Source organism: Heptranchias perlo, chromosome 2 (genome assembly GCF_035084215.1).
Source record: "Heptranchias perlo isolate sHepPer1 chromosome 2, sHepPer1.hap1, whole genome shotgun sequence".
In the NCBI taxonomy this organism is placed as follows: domain Eukaryota; kingdom Metazoa; phylum Chordata; class Chondrichthyes; order Hexanchiformes; family Hexanchidae; genus Heptranchias; species Heptranchias perlo.
Genome location: NC_090326.1, coordinates 76,415,338 through 76,436,154, shown reverse-complemented (window position 1 = coordinate 76,436,154; position 20,817 = coordinate 76,415,338). Strand labels below are relative to the sequence as shown.

Here is a 20,817-nt window from a genome sequence, read left to right as displayed (position 1 = left end):
GGATCTCTACTTGTATTTAACTACTATCTTGCTTCTAGACATGCCATGTTTTGGAGTAAGTTAACTCAACATGTTTCAAAGATTTTTATTGTTAGAAATTGAACACTCCACTTCCTGGTAACCTTTGCAGCACCATTTAAACTAACCTTATATGTTAAAAGAACTGATACCATCTCCAAACCAATTCGGTTGTCAACATTATTTACAATAAACACAGTATATTTTTGGTTAATACTAATACTTTCTTTATTAACAAATTATTTTCTATTTCAACAAACCTTTTTACATCACCTTTAAAGATTTTGTCCTGAGCTATCAGTTTAATTTGCAGTAGTGATTTTGGTGATCATTGATGATACATACAAGGTTGGGAAAGCTTTTATTGACATTACTGTACATGGAAACATCATTTTCTTGTCACAATTTACACTCGGCTAAACTACTAATAGTCTGCAATAAAGCTGCAGGCTTTAACAGCTAGAATGTACAAAATGACTCCCTAGTTTTGTTGTGCTGTGAACATTTATGGTTAGGTCTGGAAAAGCTGGAATGAGACATTATGCAAGAAAGCTGAAGCTAATAAGTCAAGTAAATCAACTAAAGACTTTCCTTTGAAATATATGACATTGCATGGCTGTACTGTAAACTCAATGTCCAAATGGGGAGAAACAAAACAAAAATGGCAGCCATAGAAATCATACGGAGGAATTAACAAAGAAGATATGAAAGCTTCAGTATTAAATACAAGGAAGATTTAGAAATGGCTTTATCGTGCATCTGGAATTCATTCAAACTGGTGGCAGCTAAACTGAAAGAACGTAAAAATATAAACTGAAAAATCAGCGTAGGAGTATGTGAAAACTTCCTTTCACTTTTGTTTTACTCAGTGCAACAACCCAGTTGAACAGAAATATTAATTTAGATTATGCTCTGCCAAGCCTCAAAGTAAACGCAATTACAATTTATTCACTTATTATGGGAAAACTACATTTAAAGATGTTGCTTTATAAAATACATAATGGAACTGTACAGGAAGGTGTGTGACAGTTATAGTGTATGTACATCTTAATATCTGGCTTTGTCTCCAGTCAAAATAAATACACAATGAACTCCATGAAACAGCCACAGACCTTCCTGAACACAATTTGCCAGGATGCTTAAAAATTTAACTTATCTTTTCTGCTATTTCATTCCTTCTAACATTTGCAAATCATATCAGGCAATCATTACATCAGAGATATACAGCACAAAGCCACAGATTCACAAGACACCATTTACAAGTCTATAGTTGGATAAATACCAGGCAGCAAGCTGCTGAACTGTGCTGATGGTTAATGAAGACAATAGTCACAGTGTCCCATTTTGTTTTGTTTCATTCTACAGAGAGAAATTAAATGTACATATAAGACTTTAGGTTAATGCCCTTACACACATTTACAGACTATTCACAAGACATGGAAACATTACATGAAAATACTGTGTAAAAAGGCTGATTGTTATGGGTAGTTTGCAGTCCCTATACATTTCTACAACACATAAAGCTACTCATGTTATCCGTGTAATAGATTTTCCTATGAAAGGATTGCTTTACTTCTTTTTGCTGAACAAAGATGCAGCCGTTCATAGTCCGTGTACATTACTGCGGGAGCAGAGTCCAGTTGCTTTCCATGTTGTTTGATTCCATGATTATCACTGCATAGTTCCCTGTTTGAATTATTGCAGTACTTTATTATTACTTTTCTAATGTTCTCTCCTGTACATAGGCAGGTCAGTAAGGAGCAAATAGAACTGGAGTGTGTGTGGCCCGTATAGGTCCAGGAGCTGGTCGAAGGAGGGCCGGAGGCAGACCTGCTGTTTGGAATAGAGTGGCTGCCGGGCCGGAGCGCAAAGCAAATGGTGAATTCACTACAGCAGCAGCAGCAGCTGCCGCGGCCAATGGGTTTGGTAAAAGCCGAGCAGCCAGCGGCTTAGTAAGTTCCTTCTGAAAGGCCAGTTTCACCTGTAAAAGAGAACACTGCAGTGAAGTATGTTTGAACAAAGATTTCAAGGGGTTTCTTGTATATAAAGCACCGGCGTCATACACTATGTTAATTCATTAACCTGGCCTTTGATAATTGCAGAAATATTTTCATTTCAATACATTTTTACATTAGTTTATATCAGCAATGAAAATATTGCTTTAAGAAAAAAAAATCAAGCCATCTAACGTGCTTTATTTATTCACAATACAGCCGGTTACTGAACAGTCTTTTTATTAACCCCAAGCATACAGATGGATGTTGCATATAAAAAAAAGCAAAATCTAATATGGCTAATGCAGCATTCATGTTGAAACTGAATTCCCGAAGGATGTGTTTGGGAAGCCACCATTTATTTATTGCAAGCCGTCGCATTTACCTGGGAAGAGTCAGTTTGGGACCAAGAAGTGGCAGCACACACAGAATGGTAAGGTGACGCACTCTTAATTATTCTAAGAAATTCATTTTCCAAGTTCAACACCAGTTAGGCAAATAGTATCTGACTCAAGCTCCTTTTGCTTAATTAACAGTTAGATAAATATTAAATATCACTGAATCTCTACCTCAAAAATTAAGAAAAGATTCAAATACAAACAAAATGTATGTTGTTTAATTTACTGCAAATCCCATGTTTCTCATTTAGATAGAGAGAAACTATTTCTGCTGGTTGGGGATTCTAGGAGTAGGGGGCACAGTCTAAAAATTAGAGCCAGACCTTTCAGGAGTGAGATTAGAAAACATTTCTACACACAAAGGGTGGTAGAAGTTTGGAACTCTCTTCCACAAATGGCAATTGATACTAGCTCAATTGCTGAATTTAAATCTGAGATAGATAGCTTTGTGGCAATCAAAGGTATTAAGGGATATGGGCCAAAGGTGGGTATATGGAGTTAGATCACAGATCAGCCATGATCTTATCAAATGGCGGAGCAGGCACAAAGGGCTGAATGGCCTACTCCTGTTCCTATGTTCCAATGTTCCTATTTGATGATTGGATAATTTGACTGCCATTCACAGTCATATGAACAATTTGGTGAATTGATGGTCAACCAAAATTTGGTCAGGGTCACCTCAATGCTAAAATTACCAGGCCTGCTGATTCGCTATCACCATTTTACACTATCGCACAAAGTCAAAGTCCACCCCAATTTATGTCATATTAAGGCTGGTTCTTCATTGGAAAGTGATAAAATATTCAAGAGTGGTGCAGCCAAGGGAGACACTCAGCAAACTATTAAACTATAATCCTATTTTCATAATTTTACTGAAGATTCTTTTCTAGTCAGTTAGGGGCACGACACATGCAGAAACGCATTACCATATTTAACACCATGCTACTGAGAAATGCAAACAGGTAGAGTTTCTGTTTTCTATACTCTTCTGTGCGCATTCTCTGCTCATAGAGACACATCCCACTTAAACCTATGAAAAAAAGCTTAGGTGGAGGTTAGCAAACCCAAAGCTTAGGGACCCCATGTGTACAAGAGCAATCCTGGAATTTATCCAGCCAAAAGTGCTTAGTTTATCAGCAAGCCACTATTTGTTCATCCCTGAATACAGGTCTCAAGCCTCACTAGTCATATGATAGACATCTGCTTTTATGCAGGACAACTTGCGATGTGCCATCTATCCTGATACTCTGGATATCCAAGTCTAATGCCATGTACAGGGTTTGTTCATTGCCAACCCCTTAATATAGGTCTTCATGTGAGGGATTCGGCAAAGAAGCTGCCTCCCCCTCGAGAATACTTAACCATTTCCCCCTTTGCCACAAATCCACCTCATGGCCTGGTCCTAGATCTTGCATGTGGGCCAAGGAGAACTGTTCGGAAACATGCTGCAAGCTTAACCTGTTTCAGAATTTGATGTCATTGGAGAAAGATGAGAAAGACCAAAACAACATTTCCCCCTTTTCAGCACTGTCTCAAAGGATGAATTTGGTATTCACCAAGACCCTCAGGTATCAATAAGAATCAACAATTGGGAAGGATGCTCCTTACATCTTCCAATCAATTCCTTTTAGCTCCCCTCTTGCGACATGCAAAACCATAATACCATACTTGGGGGGCACTCTTCATCCTATCCCATTAGTTAGCTTGTTGCTCAAAGTGCTGAGTAGAGCTCATTGCATCCCCAGGTGAATCTGCCAACAACACAATTTCATCTACGATAAAAAAAAGTACTGCAGTTCTTTCAGAAATGCTTAGAACAGACAATCTATTATGATGTCATTATGGATGAAGACATCAAATTGGGTGGATGACAGTGGACAATCTTGCCTCACTCCTCTTTCAAGAGAGATAGGTTCAATGACTCATACATCTACGTTTACACTGACTTGGAGCAAGGGTACACATTCTGGATAAAATCTAGAATTTGGCTCTGTACTCCCCTAGCTTCTAGCTTTGTTATGAGAGCCAAATGAGACACTATGCCAGAAAAAGCCTACCAATACCCTCAGATGATCATCAGTATGTGTTTTACTAGCAGTTTGTGAACAATAAACTGCTAGAGCTCACCTTTTTTTTTACTAGTTATTGCAATATGACTGTATGCATCTCCCTGCCTGCCTTGAGCAACCACTGAGCATGCGATAAAATTTATCCAGTTATTAATTTTGGTTTAGTTATCTGAGCTTACCGCATTTATGCATGCGCTTACCGCAAGTGCATTGGTACCCCTTTGGAGCTTGTTGTACGGACTGTATTTGGGTTTAGGAGGTTTTCCTGCAGCTCTGTCCTTGTGCCTTCTGCTGCTTATGTGCTGTGTTGAAATAAACAGTAAAAGACGGCAAATAAGAAAATAGGTCAGATGGCACAGAAAAATACAAAATTTGTAGTGTTTAGAGGATTTGGCCGTTATGTTCTTAAGACTAACCTGTTTGAGTTGTGTTTCCGAATTGACATGCACGTCACAGATTTCACAGTGAAAGGTTTTATTCTGCAGGCCGGTAGTAACTTCTTTGTTGGTGGATGTTTTGCCTTTGACGCCCGGTCTGGGAAATGCCTTAATTGGGCCTCCACCATTTCGAGCTTCCAGCATAGTTTTGTGCTTAGATCCTGTTGAAGAAAATGATAAAACATCACTAAAACAGAATCTATTTGTAAAGATATGAACTGAATTGTAGGCTAGAATCCCCGTTGACAATATTAGCAGCTGAATACCAAATGTGCGCCTATGATATCGCTAATTAAAGGATTAACCCATTTAAAAGAAGTTGTGGCTAATTTACAACTTGATGTTAGTCAGACAGCACAGCAAAAGTCATGGAGCCATGTGTGGTGACAGACAGCTGGAAATCATTGGCTTAAATATGGAAGCTGACTCTAAAGTCACTGATAATGGGCAAAAAATAGGCGCTGCCAGGACCAATTTCTAGGTCAATGTATGTGAGGTATAGGAGGGGGCCAACATTAAAAGCTTGAAACATGCTGGAAGCGAAAATGTGGGCTCAGATGGAGAAACCAGCACAGGAGATGTATGACACCCTCTGGTGGCAGTCACAGAGGATAATACTGTTAACTTTGACTGTGATTTTGATGCTTTGGCCAGCATTCAAACATGCAGTGGTGGATATGTAGTTGAATGGCAAAAAAGTGTCCAAGAACCTCAGAAACAAAGAGGGGTCAGAAATGGTGCAGTAACTAGGGAAGGTGGAGGAATCAAAGGAGGGATTTTCAAGAAGGGTGATGACAGCACTTTTGAAAGCAAGAGGGCCATTGCCTGAGGAAAGAGAAGAATTGATGATGTCCGTGACCACTGGGCCAAGGCCAAGGACTGGTCACGAGCTGGGTCAGGAGTGGATTGGAGGAATAGGTGGGTGGTGGCTCTCATGAAAGAGATGAGTTTGATGAGGAAGAGGAGATAGAAAAGAAACTGTAGAGCATTCAGCGGTCAGGCTTGGAGAAGCAGTAGAGCTGCAAGGAGTCAGGGGTGTGGGAGACAGTGGGCCAACAGGATACTGAGCCATTTTTGGAGATGAAGAAATCCATAGGTTCCTTGCATTGGAGTCAGAAGTGAGGATGGAAAAGGCAAGAAGGTCAAAAGGGGAGGTTTTTTTGTTGAAAAAGAGTCCTTATCCTCCTAGATAATGTTGGAACAGTAAGAGGATTTGATAATTGAGTAGGAGAGGCTTGAGGTAGTCAAGCCAAATATGGGGTGGATAACTGTAATCCTCAGATCACTACAGGCACCTTATGTTGGTGAAGTGGTTAACTCAAAACACAATGGAGAAAAACTTCCTTTGATCTCTACAACAACTACTTGCATTTATACAGCGCCTTTAATGCAGTAAAATGTCCCAAGGGGCTTATCAAACAAAATTTGACACCGAGCCACATAAGGAGATATTAGGACAGGTGACCAAATGCTTGTTCACAGAGGTAGGTTTTAAAGAGCGTTTTAAAGGAGGAGAGTGAAGTAGAGAGGCAGAGAGGTTTTGGGAGGGAATTCCAGAGCTTAGAGCCGAGGCAGCTAAAGGCATGGCCGCCAATGGTGGAGCAATTAAAATCGAGGATGCACAAGAGGCAAGAATTGGAGGAGTACAGAGATCTCGGAGGGTTGTAGGGCTGGAGGAGGTTACAGTGATAGGGAGGGGCGAAGCCATGGAGGGATTTGAAAACATGGATGCGAATTTTAAAATCGAGACGTTCCCGGACCGGGAGCCAATGTAGATCAGGGAGCACAGGGGTGATGGGTGAACAGGACTTGGTGCGAGATAGAATACGGGCGGCCTAGTTTTGGATGAGCTCAAGTTTATGTAGGGTGGAAGATGGGAGGCCGGCCAGGAGAGCATTGGAATAGTCAAGTCTAGAGGTGACAAAGGCATGGATGAGGGTTTCAGCAGCAGATGAGATGAATCAGGGGCAGAGGCGGGCGATATTACAGAGGTGGATATAGATGGTCTTGGTGATGGAGCGGGTATGTGGTTGGAAGTTCATCTCAGGGTTAAATAGGATATCAAGGTTGTGAATGATCTGGTTCAGCCTCAGACAGTGGCCAGGGAGAGGGATGGAGTTGGTGGCTAGGGAACAAAGTTTGTCGCGAGGACCGAAGACAATGGCTTCAGTCTTCCCAATATTTAGTTGGAGGAAATTTTTGCTCATCCAGTACTGAATGTCGGACAAGCAGTGTGACAAATGAGAGACAGTGGAGGGACACTACACTACTTGCAGTGAAATCATAAACTCGTTCTTTATACACGCACTTAATGATTTTTCTACAATAGTGTGAATAGTGTTTGCCCCATGATTTCCAAGGTTTGATCTGGGGTTCCCAGTGAAATGAGGTGGGTGTTCATTAAGAAGGGTGCCAAGAAGAAGTAGTCCTTAGGCCTTGTGCCCAACTTCCTTCCCCCCCACCCCACTCCCACACCCCACCTCAGATTAGTGGAGCTGAGAGGGCAAGCACCTAGGCTATGAAGGACCAAAAAAGTTAAGTGACCGTTCCTAGTTGCATGTCTCCTTGCAATTAGATCTTTTGGAGACAATCTGGCTGCTGTTTTTGGTAAAACCTTTTCTCTGGGGAGGGCAGTTGAATATACTGGAGGAGTAGAATGCTACTTGTTTCCAAAAGATACACTTCAGGTTAAATCAAGATATGAGCTACTTTCTCAGAGCCACAGCATTATTATAAAACATGAGATTGAAAAATAAATGCTTTTAATGCTGATTTGAAACTGCTAAAAAGAATAAGATGTTTTCCTCCTATAATGAATGACTCTTCAAACACCATTAATGTATGAGCAAATGGCAGATGATTCATACTATTATTGAAATGCATGACATGGTAAGAGCACTCGTTGGCAATAAAACCATCTCTTTACCAAATCATGGAATTTTTTTGCATATTTCTTATTTTTCAAATAGAAAGAAATGATAAATTACAACATTGTTATTCACTGCAGTTTGTTGCTTAACCAGCTGAAGAACTTGTTACAATGCCAAATCAAAATGAACACTGCTAAAATTAGGCAGTTTTATTTAATGTGGTTGAAATAATTGATCAGCTGGTTCATTATATATGTCCTGTTGGAATATCCATTTTTAAGTTAATCTCAGCCCCTTTCAATTCTGCTCCTGGGCTGGATCCCAGCATTTCCTATTCCTAGTCAGTGTTTTCACTCTATACCAAACCTATCAGCACCTCTAACACCGGGAATAGACTTGAAGGACTTTTTCACTGGTTTGGATACTCCCACAAGTTTTAATTATTTAGTTAGAAACCTGTAGTTTCTTATGGTGACAGCAAGAACTTATGGTTACTGCAGTTTCAGAGGGACCCTGTAGATTCACTGGATCCGATGGTTAGGAAGGCAAATGGTATGTTGGCCTTCATTGCAAGAGGATTTAAGTATTGGAGCAAGGATGTCTTACTGCAGTTATACAGGGCCTTGGTGAGACCACACCTGGAGTATTGTGTGCAGTTTTGGTCTCCTTACCTCAGAGAGGATATACTTGCCATAGAGGGAGTGCAGCGAAGGTTCACTAGACTGATTCCTGGGATGGCAAGACTGTCGTATGAGGAGAGATTGGGTCAACTCGGCCTGTATTCACTCGAGTTTAGAAAAATGAGAGGGGATCTCATTGAAACGTATAAAATTCTGACAGGGCTAGACAGTCTGGATGCAGGGAGGATGTTTCCCCTGGATCGGGGGTCCAGAATGAGGGGTCACAGTCTCAGGATATGGGGTAGGACGTTTAGGACTGAGATGAGGAGAAATTTCTTCACTCAGAGTGTGGTGAACCTGTGGAATTCTCTACCACAGACAGCTGTGGAGGCCAAGTCACTGAATATATTTAAGAAGGAGATAGATAGATTTCTAGACACAGAAGGCATCAAGGTGTATGGGGAGAGAGCGGGAATATGGTATTGAAATAGACGATCAGCCATGATCATGTTGAATGGTGGAGCAGGCTCGAAGGGCCGGATGGCCTACTCCTGCTCCTATTTTCTATGTTTCGATGTTTCAGTCTCTCTGTGTGGCTATGTAGTTAAAAAAGAACTTGCATTTATATAGCTCTTTTCACATCCCCAGGGTATTCCAAAGTACTTCACAGCTTTTGAAATGTAGTCACTGATGTTTTGTGGGCAAATGCAGCAGTCAATTTGCGTACAGCATGGTCCCACAAACAGCAATGAGATAAATGACCAGATAATTTGTTCTGCAGATGTTAATTAAAGAATAAGTGTTGGCCAGGACAGTGGGAGCACTCCCCTACCATTGGATCTTTTAACGTTCACCCGATCAGGCAGATGGAGTCTCGATTTAACATTTCATCCGAAGGACAACACCTCCGACAATGCAACACTCCCTTAGTACTGCGTTGGGTTGTCAGCCTAGATTATGTGCTCAAGTCTCTGGAGTGAGGCTTGACCCATAATCTTCTGACTCAGAGTCGAGCATGTTGCCCAATTGAGCCAAGCCAAGCGGAGCACATTAGAAGAAGCTTCACTCGACCTTGCCCTTGCAGACACAGCTCAGAGACTGGTACCCCACGTAGTTCAGAAGTTAGGCTAGAGGGGTAAGCAACAGGCGATGCACCCAGCACAAGTATGCAGGAGAAAAGCAGGGGGATAGGACAGCCCAGGAAGCAGCTCACCGGAGGAGAGCTTGCATTCTAGCACTGCTGCAAAGGGCACAGATGTGGACTTCATGGTCACAGCTTATTGAAAAAGACTGGTGGGCTAAACAGGAACTTCTAAGTGCTGGTGAGCTCACACACAATGTCAGAGCATGGAGGAGTCCAGCTCCAACTTGTGTGGGGTCTTTGCGTAGAAAATCAAAACTATGAAGTCAACCATGGAGCAAATGGGGGGCCACAGTGATGGAGCCTCTGGTGACAGCTCTAACCGCTTCAATAGGGCTCAGACTGCTGCCAACTTGACTCTGGATTCAAGCATCAACTCAGGCTTTCAAAGCATGAAAGGGCTTCGAGAATGTCACATCACTCCTGCATTCCGTTCTCGCGCAGAGCAGTGGGAGTGCTGAGGCACAGCCCCATGAGGGTGGCAGTGGCGCCATGGAACAGGCACATGCTGTCCTCTCTCACGATGACTGCCGGCTCCCCTGCCAGCCTCTCAACTAGTGCACTTGTTATTTCCAGCCGGCCAGCTGGGCCAGAGTGCCACGGCCAATGTCAACATGCAGCAGTCTGCAGCCAAGTTCTCTTTGGTCACAGCTCCTCAAGGTCGTCTACCATTGCCATCTCAAGTGCCCTCAGTGGAAGTTCTCAGCCTTTCACCTCTCAAGCTGTAACCACAGGGGAACCACCTCATAGTAACACCAGGATAGGCAAAAGAGCACAGAAGTCAGGCACTGGGGGTTTGCACAAGGGTGATTTTTTTAGTTGCCAATTGTTAAATTTTTGAAATTATGAAAGTTTGATGAAGCACCTTGGCTCCACATTAAGGTAAGTATTTTTTTTTAAATGTACCTTTTTGTGGCGGCCTTTACCTTTAAGGACCAAGTAAACCTGAACAGAGCAAGCCCAATACCTGCTCCACTCAGGGCAAACAAAAATTCCCAGACTGCGTTCTAAAATAGGCGTTTGGCCCCTTATTAGCATATTCAAAGGCCTAACGCCTCTTTTGGGCTGACACCAGGAATGCCTCTACAGCCTCCGATCCAATTTGGTGTAGGATATGTTTGAGGTTGGCCCCCTAAACTGGACCTCTGTGTCCCCGCTTTCCGTTCGGAAAACAGGCACAACGAGGTCCAATTTCTAGGCCTATGTATCAGCAAGGATCAGTGTGGGAGGAGGTTACACCTCAGCAAAAACATAATCTGGAGTCTGTGTTAGCTTCTGCAAGCACATCTGCAGCCATGGAGCCAAACAGATGGAACTGTGAGTGGAACTTTAAATCACCATTGCATTCAAATTTACTCACTCCACAGCTGTATTTGCTCACTTTTTGTGACCTTTAGATGCCAATCGTGTTGCTTAAGGTGACCTTGACAACCTTACAGCAGGTTCAATAAGATTGACTGCTCTGTTCTGCATTAGTAATAATGCATCAGACCACAAAGCTATTGCATTGGTTGAAATAATCGGGAATTACAATTAAGTCTCAGTTCAGTGGAAGTCAATAAGGCCTCTTGTAGCGTACTCTATCTCAGCAGGTAAGAAAGGCCAGCAGGCCCATTCTGCTGTGCAGAAGCATATACCTTTATATTATAAAATTGCATCCAACAGCAAAGGCAGTTCACCATTGGCTGCAGTTAGAAATATAAACCGCCTGACTTCACTTGTTCTAACAGAAGTGGAAAGCCAAGGGTCGATCTCATGAGTGTGTGCTTTGGAACCTCACCTGCCGAGCTCGCATAACAGGGAATCACTGAGGTTCTCCCCACGACTTTCCATCCTCCAATTTTTCTTGGGCTTGCTTCTGCCAGATAGCTGACGGGGAATGGTGCAATGTAGAAATGTAAATGAGGAGAGCACCACTGTCCTATAACTGGCACTTCAATGTAAAAGTGCCGATAGAGAAGTGTTGACAAAGGCCACAGAGAATCCCGCAATGCACACCATGGCACAATGGTTGGAGGTCAGAGTATGGAGGTGAGTGGCAGAATTGGAGTTATGATGGGGCTGAGTAGATATACTGTAAAGAGGTAACATTTGGAAACTGAACAAGAGAAGCCCATATAAAAATTGTAGAATAGTTGTAAAGTGATTTGTAAGTTAACTGAAAGGTCAGAGCTGCGAACATGGGACTACTCATTAAACTCATTGCCTGAACATTGACACTGATTCTATGGGGGTTGATTTTAAACCCCAAGAACGGGTGGGTTGGGGGCGGGTGGGAGTTGAAAATAGTTGTTTTTTGGGTCGCGACCGCAACCCGGCTTTATTTCCGGGTTTAACGTTGGCGCATAAAAGTACAGGCTTCCCACTGGGAATGCAAATTCCGAAAATTTTGCGGTGGCGACCCAAAAAACAACAATTTTCAACTCTCACCCGTCCCCAACCCACCCGTTCTTGGGGTTTAAAATCAACCCCCATGTATGAAAAGGTTTAAGTGCCTTTGCATGTTACATCTTGATTAGCTATAATAGCAAATTCAGCAGATCAATGCATCAGTCATTGAGCCTCACTGGACAGGAGCAGAGGTTGAAGAGTCGCAATGTGAGCCTTATCTCCAGCTCACCCTCATGTCGAGTGAGGCTTCACTCTGAGAGCTCAGTCATGCATGTAGTGCTTTAACCTACAATCATGTGATATTAAACAAGTCTTCATGTGACAGATAGAGGCTAAATTATACTGAAAGCAATAGGAAATTATTAATGTTTTGAATGCTGATGTAATAAACAAGAAGTTGAATGCCGGCAGTATAATATACATGTTGTATTGACAGTGGCATCCTAGTTCAAACACCCTTGCCTAACACACACTGAAGAGAATGCTTCATTGAGCATGTAGACTGACATGTGGTTGCAAGTTCAGTCACTTTTCCTACAGTCAGCACACTGAGGTAAAACAAAATGATTTGCATATGTTAAAGTTTAGGACTGACAGTTGAGGGGCAAGAGTAACATGTCTGTCAGCCCTCTCCGACTGATTTTCTAAATGATGCACTCAATTCAGTGAGGGGAGTGGGTCACGTTTGGAATTTACAGCCAAGGCACTTTAATTTGATATAAAGGCACCTTTATTCCAACGTAACATAAAGTTAAAGGGCTAAGGGAAATGATACAAGATTTCATTCAACATGATTTTATATTATGTGATGATATAGTCAACATAATGGGAATCCTGATAACAACACATACATCACTTTTCCATCCCTTTGGTTAAATTGTTTATCTTCGCCCAAATCATCAGATATGAACTTGGTGGCTGCAATGAAAGATAATAAACGGATACAGAAATATTGTCGCTCCATATCATTAGGATTCACACTACAAACCTGAGCATCTGGAGCAGAAGACAGGCATCCAGAATGGAGAAAAGGGTTAACTTTGCCCCTTTAGACAATATATTTGGACATTATGGACTCAATTTTAAAATGTCCATGCGGGTGCGTTGGTGGCGAGGGGGCTCCGAAAATCGCGGAAGTGAGGAGTGGGAAAGGAACCCGGCTCCAGCACGCAGACTTCCGCGTCTCACAAAAATGCATTTGTGTGCGCGTGCCGTTCCCAAACCTGGAAGTCCCACCAGCAAGTAAAGCTGGCAGGACGATAGTTAAAGAACCAAATGTACCTCATTGAGGTACTTAAGGTAGTTAAACCGATTTTGCACTTACCTGGGCGGCTTTCCAAAGGCTTCCGATTCACGCCTGGTAAGGGCTGAATCAGGCAAAAATAAAGTAAAGAAATTAAATTTTAAAAATTCACAAGTTAAAAAGCAAAATAAACCTACCTTTCAAACGATGTCACCTGCATCTCCCCGCTCCGATGTGCGATGTCTCCTCTCTGATGTCTCAGCCCCCGATATCTCCCGATGTCTCCTCCCCACCGCGATGTCCGATGTCCCCCCCTCCACGATCTTTGTCCCCCTCCAATCTCTGTTACACTGCCCAATGAGATCTCTCTCTCTCTCTCTTTCTCCCCCCCCCCCCCCCCAACTCGGCGTTGCAGGTCCTGTAAGCAGCCAGCCTGTCAATCATGCTGGCTGCCAGGCACAAAACCTGGAAACAACATTAATCATCGTCAATTACCTTGCAATCACGTCGGAAAAGGTAAGATTTTTTATTCGGGTTTGCCGTGCGTACCTTGACCCCCCCCCCCCACCCCCCGAACCCTGCTGCCAACCCGCCACCATTTCAAAATTGAGCCCTATAAGTTTAAAAATGCAAAGACAGCAATGTTCAGAAGCTTCGAATAGGCCTTCGGTTCTCAAAACAACTTTGGTTCTCAAAACAACTGACTTGGAAAATCAGTGCTGAGGCAGTTAGAAATCCTTGGGAAAGACAACTAAAATTACTGCACCTGGGTTCACACAGACAAGAAGCTCCAGCAGGTTCCACACGGTGAAAAGGCTGCACCTGGGTTCACACGGTTTTGAGTGGCCCAGCCAACCGTCCATCATTAATGCAATAGTGGGTGAATGTCCAAACTGGGACTTCTCATAACTTTTACTCACACCCCAACTGGCAAAAATCATATAAAGATGGGACACTGTGGCAGCTTCTTTACTGCAGTTGGAGGAGCTTGAAGAAGCTTCACCTACAGGAAGGACATCCAAGAAGAAGAAGAACTGAAGAGCTAAAAGAGAGATGATCACTCTAACTGCCTTGACACTGAAATCCTTGGTTTTAAGGTTGTATCTATTGCTTGATTTGCTTGATGCTTGAGTTAATTGTTTAAATCATTAAATAATCACATTGATTAACGAATCTATTGCGTGGGTGTGACTTTCTTTGACTATTGTCCAGGTTGACGAATCACTGGAACATCTGTATCCCTACAAGACTCAGTCAGTAAAATACACAAATGGAAATAATGGATGACTGTAGTAATATTTGGGGGCAATGACACAGATGGCTTAGAGTGCAACATGGCTGTAACACAGCGTTGGGGTTTCAGGTGATTGTGTAAAGCATCTTAGCAGGGGTTCGCCTGATGCTTCAGTGGGTAATTGTACCGGGTGGTGTGATACTGAGCCACGAAGACCTGAAGGTTCCAGATTAGATCTCTAATCTGTGCTGCTTGAGTGTCCCAGGCTCTCAGTCAGAAAGCTTGCTGACACTCACTTTCTTGGCTCACACGTGAAGAGTGACCTAAAGGCCACTTTTGGTCCTGGAGCCATTCACAGCATGAGTCACTGACTTCAGAAGAGAGGGAGAAAAAAACATCGCTGAGTTCATTTATATGGGTTGATTTCGGCAGTGGCGCAAAACGGGTGGTAGTTGATTGGCTGCCTGTTACATCCGCTTCCTGTTTTTCCTAAGGAAAATCGGGCAGGGTGTATAAAGGACAGCCGATCCACTACTCACACGATTTCCACCACAGGCAAAAGTTATAATTAACCCTATGATGTAATCAGAAACCTATGATCGTGTTTTAGTTCTTTGTTGCATATCTCCAGCCACCGATTGTTATATGCATCGAGTTACATCACATTACATTGAAACTACAGCACAGAAACAGGCCACTCGGCCCAACAGGTCTATGCCGGCATGTATGCTCCACACGAGCCTCCACCCTCCCTACTTGATCACCCTATCAGCATACTCTTCTATTCCTTTCTCCCTCACGTGCTTACCTAGCTTCCCCTTAAATGCATCTATGTTAGTCACCTCAACTATTCCTTATGGTAGTGCATTCCACATTCTTACCACTATTTGGATAAAGAAGTTTCTCCTGAATTCCCTTATCTTAAAGACATCTATCAGGTCACCCCTCCGCCTTCTCTTTTCTAGAGAGAAGACCCCCAGCCTGTTCAGCCTTTCTTGATAAGGAAATCCTCTCAGTTCTGGTATCATTCTTGTGAATCTTTTTTGCATCCTCTCCAGTGCCTCTTTATCCTTTCTATAATATGGAGACCAGAACTGTGCACAGTACTCCAAGTGTGGCCTAATCAAGTTTCTATACAAGTTCAACATAACTTCTCTGCTTTTCAATTTTATCCCTCTGGAAATCAATCCCAGTGTTTGATTTGCCTTTTTTATGGCCTTATTAACCTGCGTCACTACTTTTAGTGATTTGTGTTAAAATCCCTTTGCTCCTCCATCCCATTCAGATTCCTATTATTAAAGCAAAATGTGACCTCCTTATTCTTCCTACCAAAATGTGACACCTGACACTTATCTATATTGAAATTCATTTTCCAACTACACGCCCATTCTGCAAGTTTATTAATGTCCTCTTGCATTTTGACGCATTCTTCCTTTGTATTAACTACACCCCCCAATTTGCTGTCGTCCGTAAATTTTGAAATTGTACTTCCGATTCCCAAATCCAAATCGTTAATGTAAGTTGTGAACAACAATGGTCCCAGCACTGATCCCTGTGCAACATCACTTCCCACCTTTTGCCAGTGTGAGCAGCTACCCTTAACTCCCACTCTCTGTTTTCTGTTTTGTAGCCAACTTGCTATCCATTCTGCCACCTGTCCCCTGACTCCATATGCTCTGACCTTAGCCACGAATCTACAATGCGGTACCTTATCGAAGACCTATTTAATACGTATTTAATACCACGTTATTTTGTTGTGCAAATGCTCTCTCACTGTTTTGCCACAATCCCTTAACAGCAAACTAAAGAAGCTGTGTTCCTTATGGATGGACTGTAGTTGAGTAAGTTTGGTTTGTTTAAAGACTGGTAATTGTGGGATCAGATGCTAGAAGAACAGATTTCCATGTCTCACCACTGTTGTGTGCTTCCAATTGTGAGGCAGAGTTGACAGCCACCTTGCAGAGGGAGCAATAAAGCAGCCGTTTTGCTTTTTCTTCTTCTGTCTCTTTGGGAAGAGATGTGTTGCAGCTACTGGATGTAAAGGGTTTCTCTGTCCCGGAAATGGATTCTGTTGTTACACTATCACTTGCTGCTGCCAATGTTGTCACTTTTGATATTGTTGCTGTCCCTTGAGTGCTGTCTAGAGTAAAACAAAAAAAATCGTGAAAAGGAACCCAAATATAAACTATTTCTGTTGCAAGGCTGGTTTCAGCAAATTTAGCCGGAAAAAAGTATTTTAACTGCATTCCAATCAAAAGTCTAATCTATCAGATGTTCAACACCATCTATTTTCTTCACTTTTTCAGTACCACTTTTCAATATTTGATTTGTGAATAATTGATAATTCTGTGAAGGTTTTGTTAAAGATAGATCTCTGATACTATCCCCCATGTATGCAATTTGAAGTCAATGGCCTCTACAGACCACTGGGTTTGTTCTGCAACAATTATCATTGAATTTCTCGCATGAATTCCACAAACCTTGGGCAGTACAAGTCAGAACGGTCTCATTTTCATCAGTATTTAAAGGGATCCTCAGCTGCTCTCAGGTAAAATGCTGGACATTTTTAGGAGACTTTTCGCTTATATTAGATAGAAGTTGTAGTGCCTGTACAATGTTCTCAACTGTTAAAGGGCTTCTGGAAATGCACTATTTCTATCATAGGTGCTTGTGGGTTTTCCACTGTGGCTAATGGAAGAGCAGGAGGAAGATCAGAAGGAAGGAGCTCACAAAGCAGCAGCTGCAGGGAGAGCAAGCAGAAAGAGAAGAGTTCACAGTAATCCTCAACCTCCCAGAGTTTAAAGACCAAGGACAACATACTTGCACTTCTCAGAGGAGACTGTGGCCCCAATTTATAACTCCCTTCGCCTGGCAGAAACTAGGCGGGAGGGTAGTTAAAATGGAGCTGGGGACTTATCCACTCCTTTCCTGCCCCGATCTGGTCGACTGCAGTTTTAAATTGCAAGCAGCAATGACATCTGCCCCAAGCCAGAAGGGTCCTCTTTAAATATACAGATCAGGTATTGATGATGTCATTGGAGCCCAATCTGCCATTTCAATCTGCGGCCTGAGCGAGGGATCAGTGACGGCTTCCCCAGACAAAACCTGTCATAGACAGCAGCCAGGGCCAGAAGAGGTCCAGTAAGGTGAGTTTTTAAATTTTCTTTTAACAGGATTCCTTGTGGGCCAGGAGCAGGAGGAGTGTCCTCTGGGTACCACAAAGCGGCCCTGGGCCTCCCCTGCCCTGGGCTTTCTCCCTTCCCCTGACCAGGATTCTCCTCCTGGAGCCCTTACCTTGTACCAGGGACTGTTCCCCATGATCCTCGGCAGCGGCTTCCTGCAGCCCAAATTTAATGGCCAGGCAACCACTTCCCATTGACTTCCCGGCCGTTTTGGTCGGGAAGTCGGCAAACACATGTTAATGAGGCCTGGCCGGTGAAATTTGCCGAGCTTCTGGTTGGCCTGGCTACTCGCTTTGCCATATTCCCACCCAGGAGTCAAAATCAATCCCAAAGCTCCATTTAGTCCTTTTGATATCAAGAGTACAACAGGATCATCTAAATCTTTCATCTCTCACTTTTTAAATTCATATTCAAACCTATCCAGGTCAGACGTTTACCCAGAAGAAAGTTTTAGGAGCCTAGTGATTCCAAAATCCTAACTGACCTAGTTTAAACTAAATCTGCAATCGACACAGCTGCAAAAACCTTTACAAGCATTACTGCAAGCCACCAATAAAGGTTGAGGGCATAGAAATCCATCCAAACCGGCTTGCCTCCGGCCTCATTTAACTGAGACTGGCGAGCTGTTGACACCCGCTGGGCGGGCCCAGGCAGCTCGCCAGGGAAGAGGCTTGGAATTTTGGTCTGCTGCCTCGCTGGTATCGGCCTCAGGTAAGTGATTAAAGGGGAAGAGAAGGCGATCAGGAGGATGGCGATTGGGAAAGAAGGCGATCTGGAGGATGGCGATTGGGAAAGAAGGCGATCTGGAGGAGAGCGACTGAGGGCCGGCAACAGTTTGTGGGATTGCAGTGGACCTGGGAGGAGCACACCTGCACCTCCCGGCTCCGCATTCGGGTATGTATTTTTAAAAAACTTACCTTTTAGGTGGTGGTCTGCAGGTTAGGCCGCATGACGCCAGCTGCGATCAGAAACCCAGTTTTGCACAGGGAGCCTCAAATAAGCACGAGGCCCCATATTGGCATATACAAAGGGCCTAGCTCCTGTTTCACGCATGGGCCCTGGAAGCCTTTTCTTCCCTATACCAATATGGCGGACAGCACACTTCCAGCTCGTAATGAGTGTGTACTTCCTGAACGTCATATTGGAGGCTTAGGTGCTCATTTAGTGCCTGAAAAATAGGCGCAGACCATTGAATTCCTAGGCCGAGGTGTTTGTGAAGAAATTAAAGACCATTATTAACACTCATGAGCATGACTGCTTAGATCTTCTGAGTTGGTACGTGCTTTATTAAATGTAGGTGAGAGAAGGTTATGTTTGAAATTGTGAATCACTTCAGCAACCTAGATTGGAAACCCTGCGTTCCATTTATCGTACGTGACAGGTGAGCTGAATCATGGCCTGTGCCAAACAAATATCGGCTTTGGCTCTTTTAGTGTCAATCAGATTTACTGTTTGTCCCCAGAATGTCTTTATTTTATGTCTCTTTTTGCGGAAACAAATAGAACTAAGACCTCAAATAAAGTGACATTATACAAAGTTCATCCTTCCCATTGGTAATCACAACGCTTCTCTCACTGGCAAGGAAAAAAAATGTCATACAATTTTTATTATGGTCTGGGGAGGAAGAACTGTATTTCACTGATATGGGGCCAATTCTGTTTGGCTCCTAGAGCCAAATGTTGGATCCAACACTAGCCTCCAACCTCTTTTCCTATCTCAGCACTTGAAGACTGATCACGTTATAATCCCCTTTCATGCTGTGGCTCCCTTTGGTCAATATCAAATGTTCTCCTGAGATCATAGAGCTTATAAAAACAGTGGAATTTTTTATCCTCAGCTTTGAAACAAAACTGAATTGGCGTTTCTTATGACTATAACAGCCCACTGTTGTTCGTGAACTTAATACAGTAAAACCTTTATGATGTCAGAAGAGAATAAATCTTAACACCATTAAACACATGTTTAGGGTTGGTTTGGAAAATAGAATTCATTTCAGGAAAAGGTTTAAAAACAGTTACAGATGTTTTTTCTTGACAACTCGATAAAGCATTTTGAGTCTCTGACAATGTTTAGACAAACAACGAGCTAAGTAAACACTCCAGAGAGGCAGCACCACAATCATGCAATCATGTATTAGGGGAGATTTACAGCAATATTACATTAAGGTTGCAAATACTATGGGGGTACCCATGCTGGGGTACCTTGCTTGCCAGCAGTGCATTTTAGAAAATCGCAGGTATGCTGCCCAGCCTCCTTCATTTCTTTGAGAGGTGGCAAGCTATGTTGACTGTGGTAAACCCTACGATGGTGTGTACTCAGACCTCCAAAAATTATTTGATAAAAGTTTCGCATGAAAGATTACTAATTAAGCCCAAAGCTGTGGAAATTCCAGGCAAAACTTGAGTATGGATAAGAAAGTGGCTGAAGGGCAGAAAATGAAGACTGGTTGGAGGGGTGATGTCAGTGTGGACCATAACTGAATAGGGGCAGAATGTTCCAATCAACATGAAGCCAGCAGCAACAAAACCCACCAATCACAAAGTCAAAACTGTCAATTAACAATCAACAGTCAGCAAAAGCTACCAATTAAAAAGAAAAGGTGAAATCACATCAAATATTTTTGTTTACCTGCACTGGGTAAAATAAATATTATAGTGGTAATTTTTCAACAATGGATGGCAGCAGGTAATTATTTTCCAGCAACCAATCAAAACACTTCACTGTCTCTGAGCACAACTGTTACAACCTTCTTTTCAAATCCTTTCAACAGTCAAATGTGTACCATTCCCACACCCCAAAATACACACTTGCAAGAGCATAGCATTCTTTTTTTTATTCGTTCATGGGATGTGGGCGTCGCTGGCAAGGCCAGCATTTATTGCCCATCCCTATTTGCCCTTGAGAAGGTGGTGCTGAGCTGCCTTCTTGAACTGCTGCACTCCGAGTGGTGAAGGTTCTCCCACAGTGCTGTTAGGTAGGATTTTGACCCAGTGACGACGAAGGAACGGCGATATATTTCCAAGTCGGGATGCTGTGTGACTTGGAGGGGAACGTGCAGGTGGTGTTGTTCCCATGTGCCTGCTGCCCTTGTCCTTCTAGGTGGTAGAGGTCGCGGGTTTGGGAGATGCTGTCAAAGAAGCCTTGGCGAGTTGCTGCAGTGCATCCTGTGGATGGTACACACTGCAGCCACAGTGCGCCGGTGGTAAAGGGAGTGAATGTT

General features: G+C 43.0%; 1 protein-coding gene across 5 annotated transcripts in view; it reads right to left on the bottom strand.

Annotated features, from left to right (window-relative positions):
- Window positions 1-232: 232 nt before the first annotated feature.
- LOC137340549 (zinc finger protein 385D-like) overlaps window positions 233-20,817 on the bottom strand; it is a 276,981-nt gene continuing 256,396 nt past the window's right edge. For 4 of the 5 annotated variants that reach the window (XM_068003069.1, XM_068003077.1, XM_068003093.1 and 1 more), the window contains 4 exons: window positions 16,328-16,555; window positions 4,896-5,077; window positions 4,659-4,781; window positions 233-1,999 (listed from right to left, as the gene is read on the bottom strand). In XM_068003069.1, coding sequence (XP_067859170.1) covers window positions 1,769-1,999; window positions 4,659-4,781; window positions 4,896-5,077; window positions 16,328-16,555 — 764 coding nt within the window. In that variant the 3' untranslated portion in view covers window positions 233-1,768. The remainder of the gene's footprint in view (window positions 2,000-4,658; window positions 4,782-4,895; window positions 5,078-16,327; window positions 16,556-20,817) is intronic. The other variant, XM_068003085.1, reaches the window with a different exon arrangement.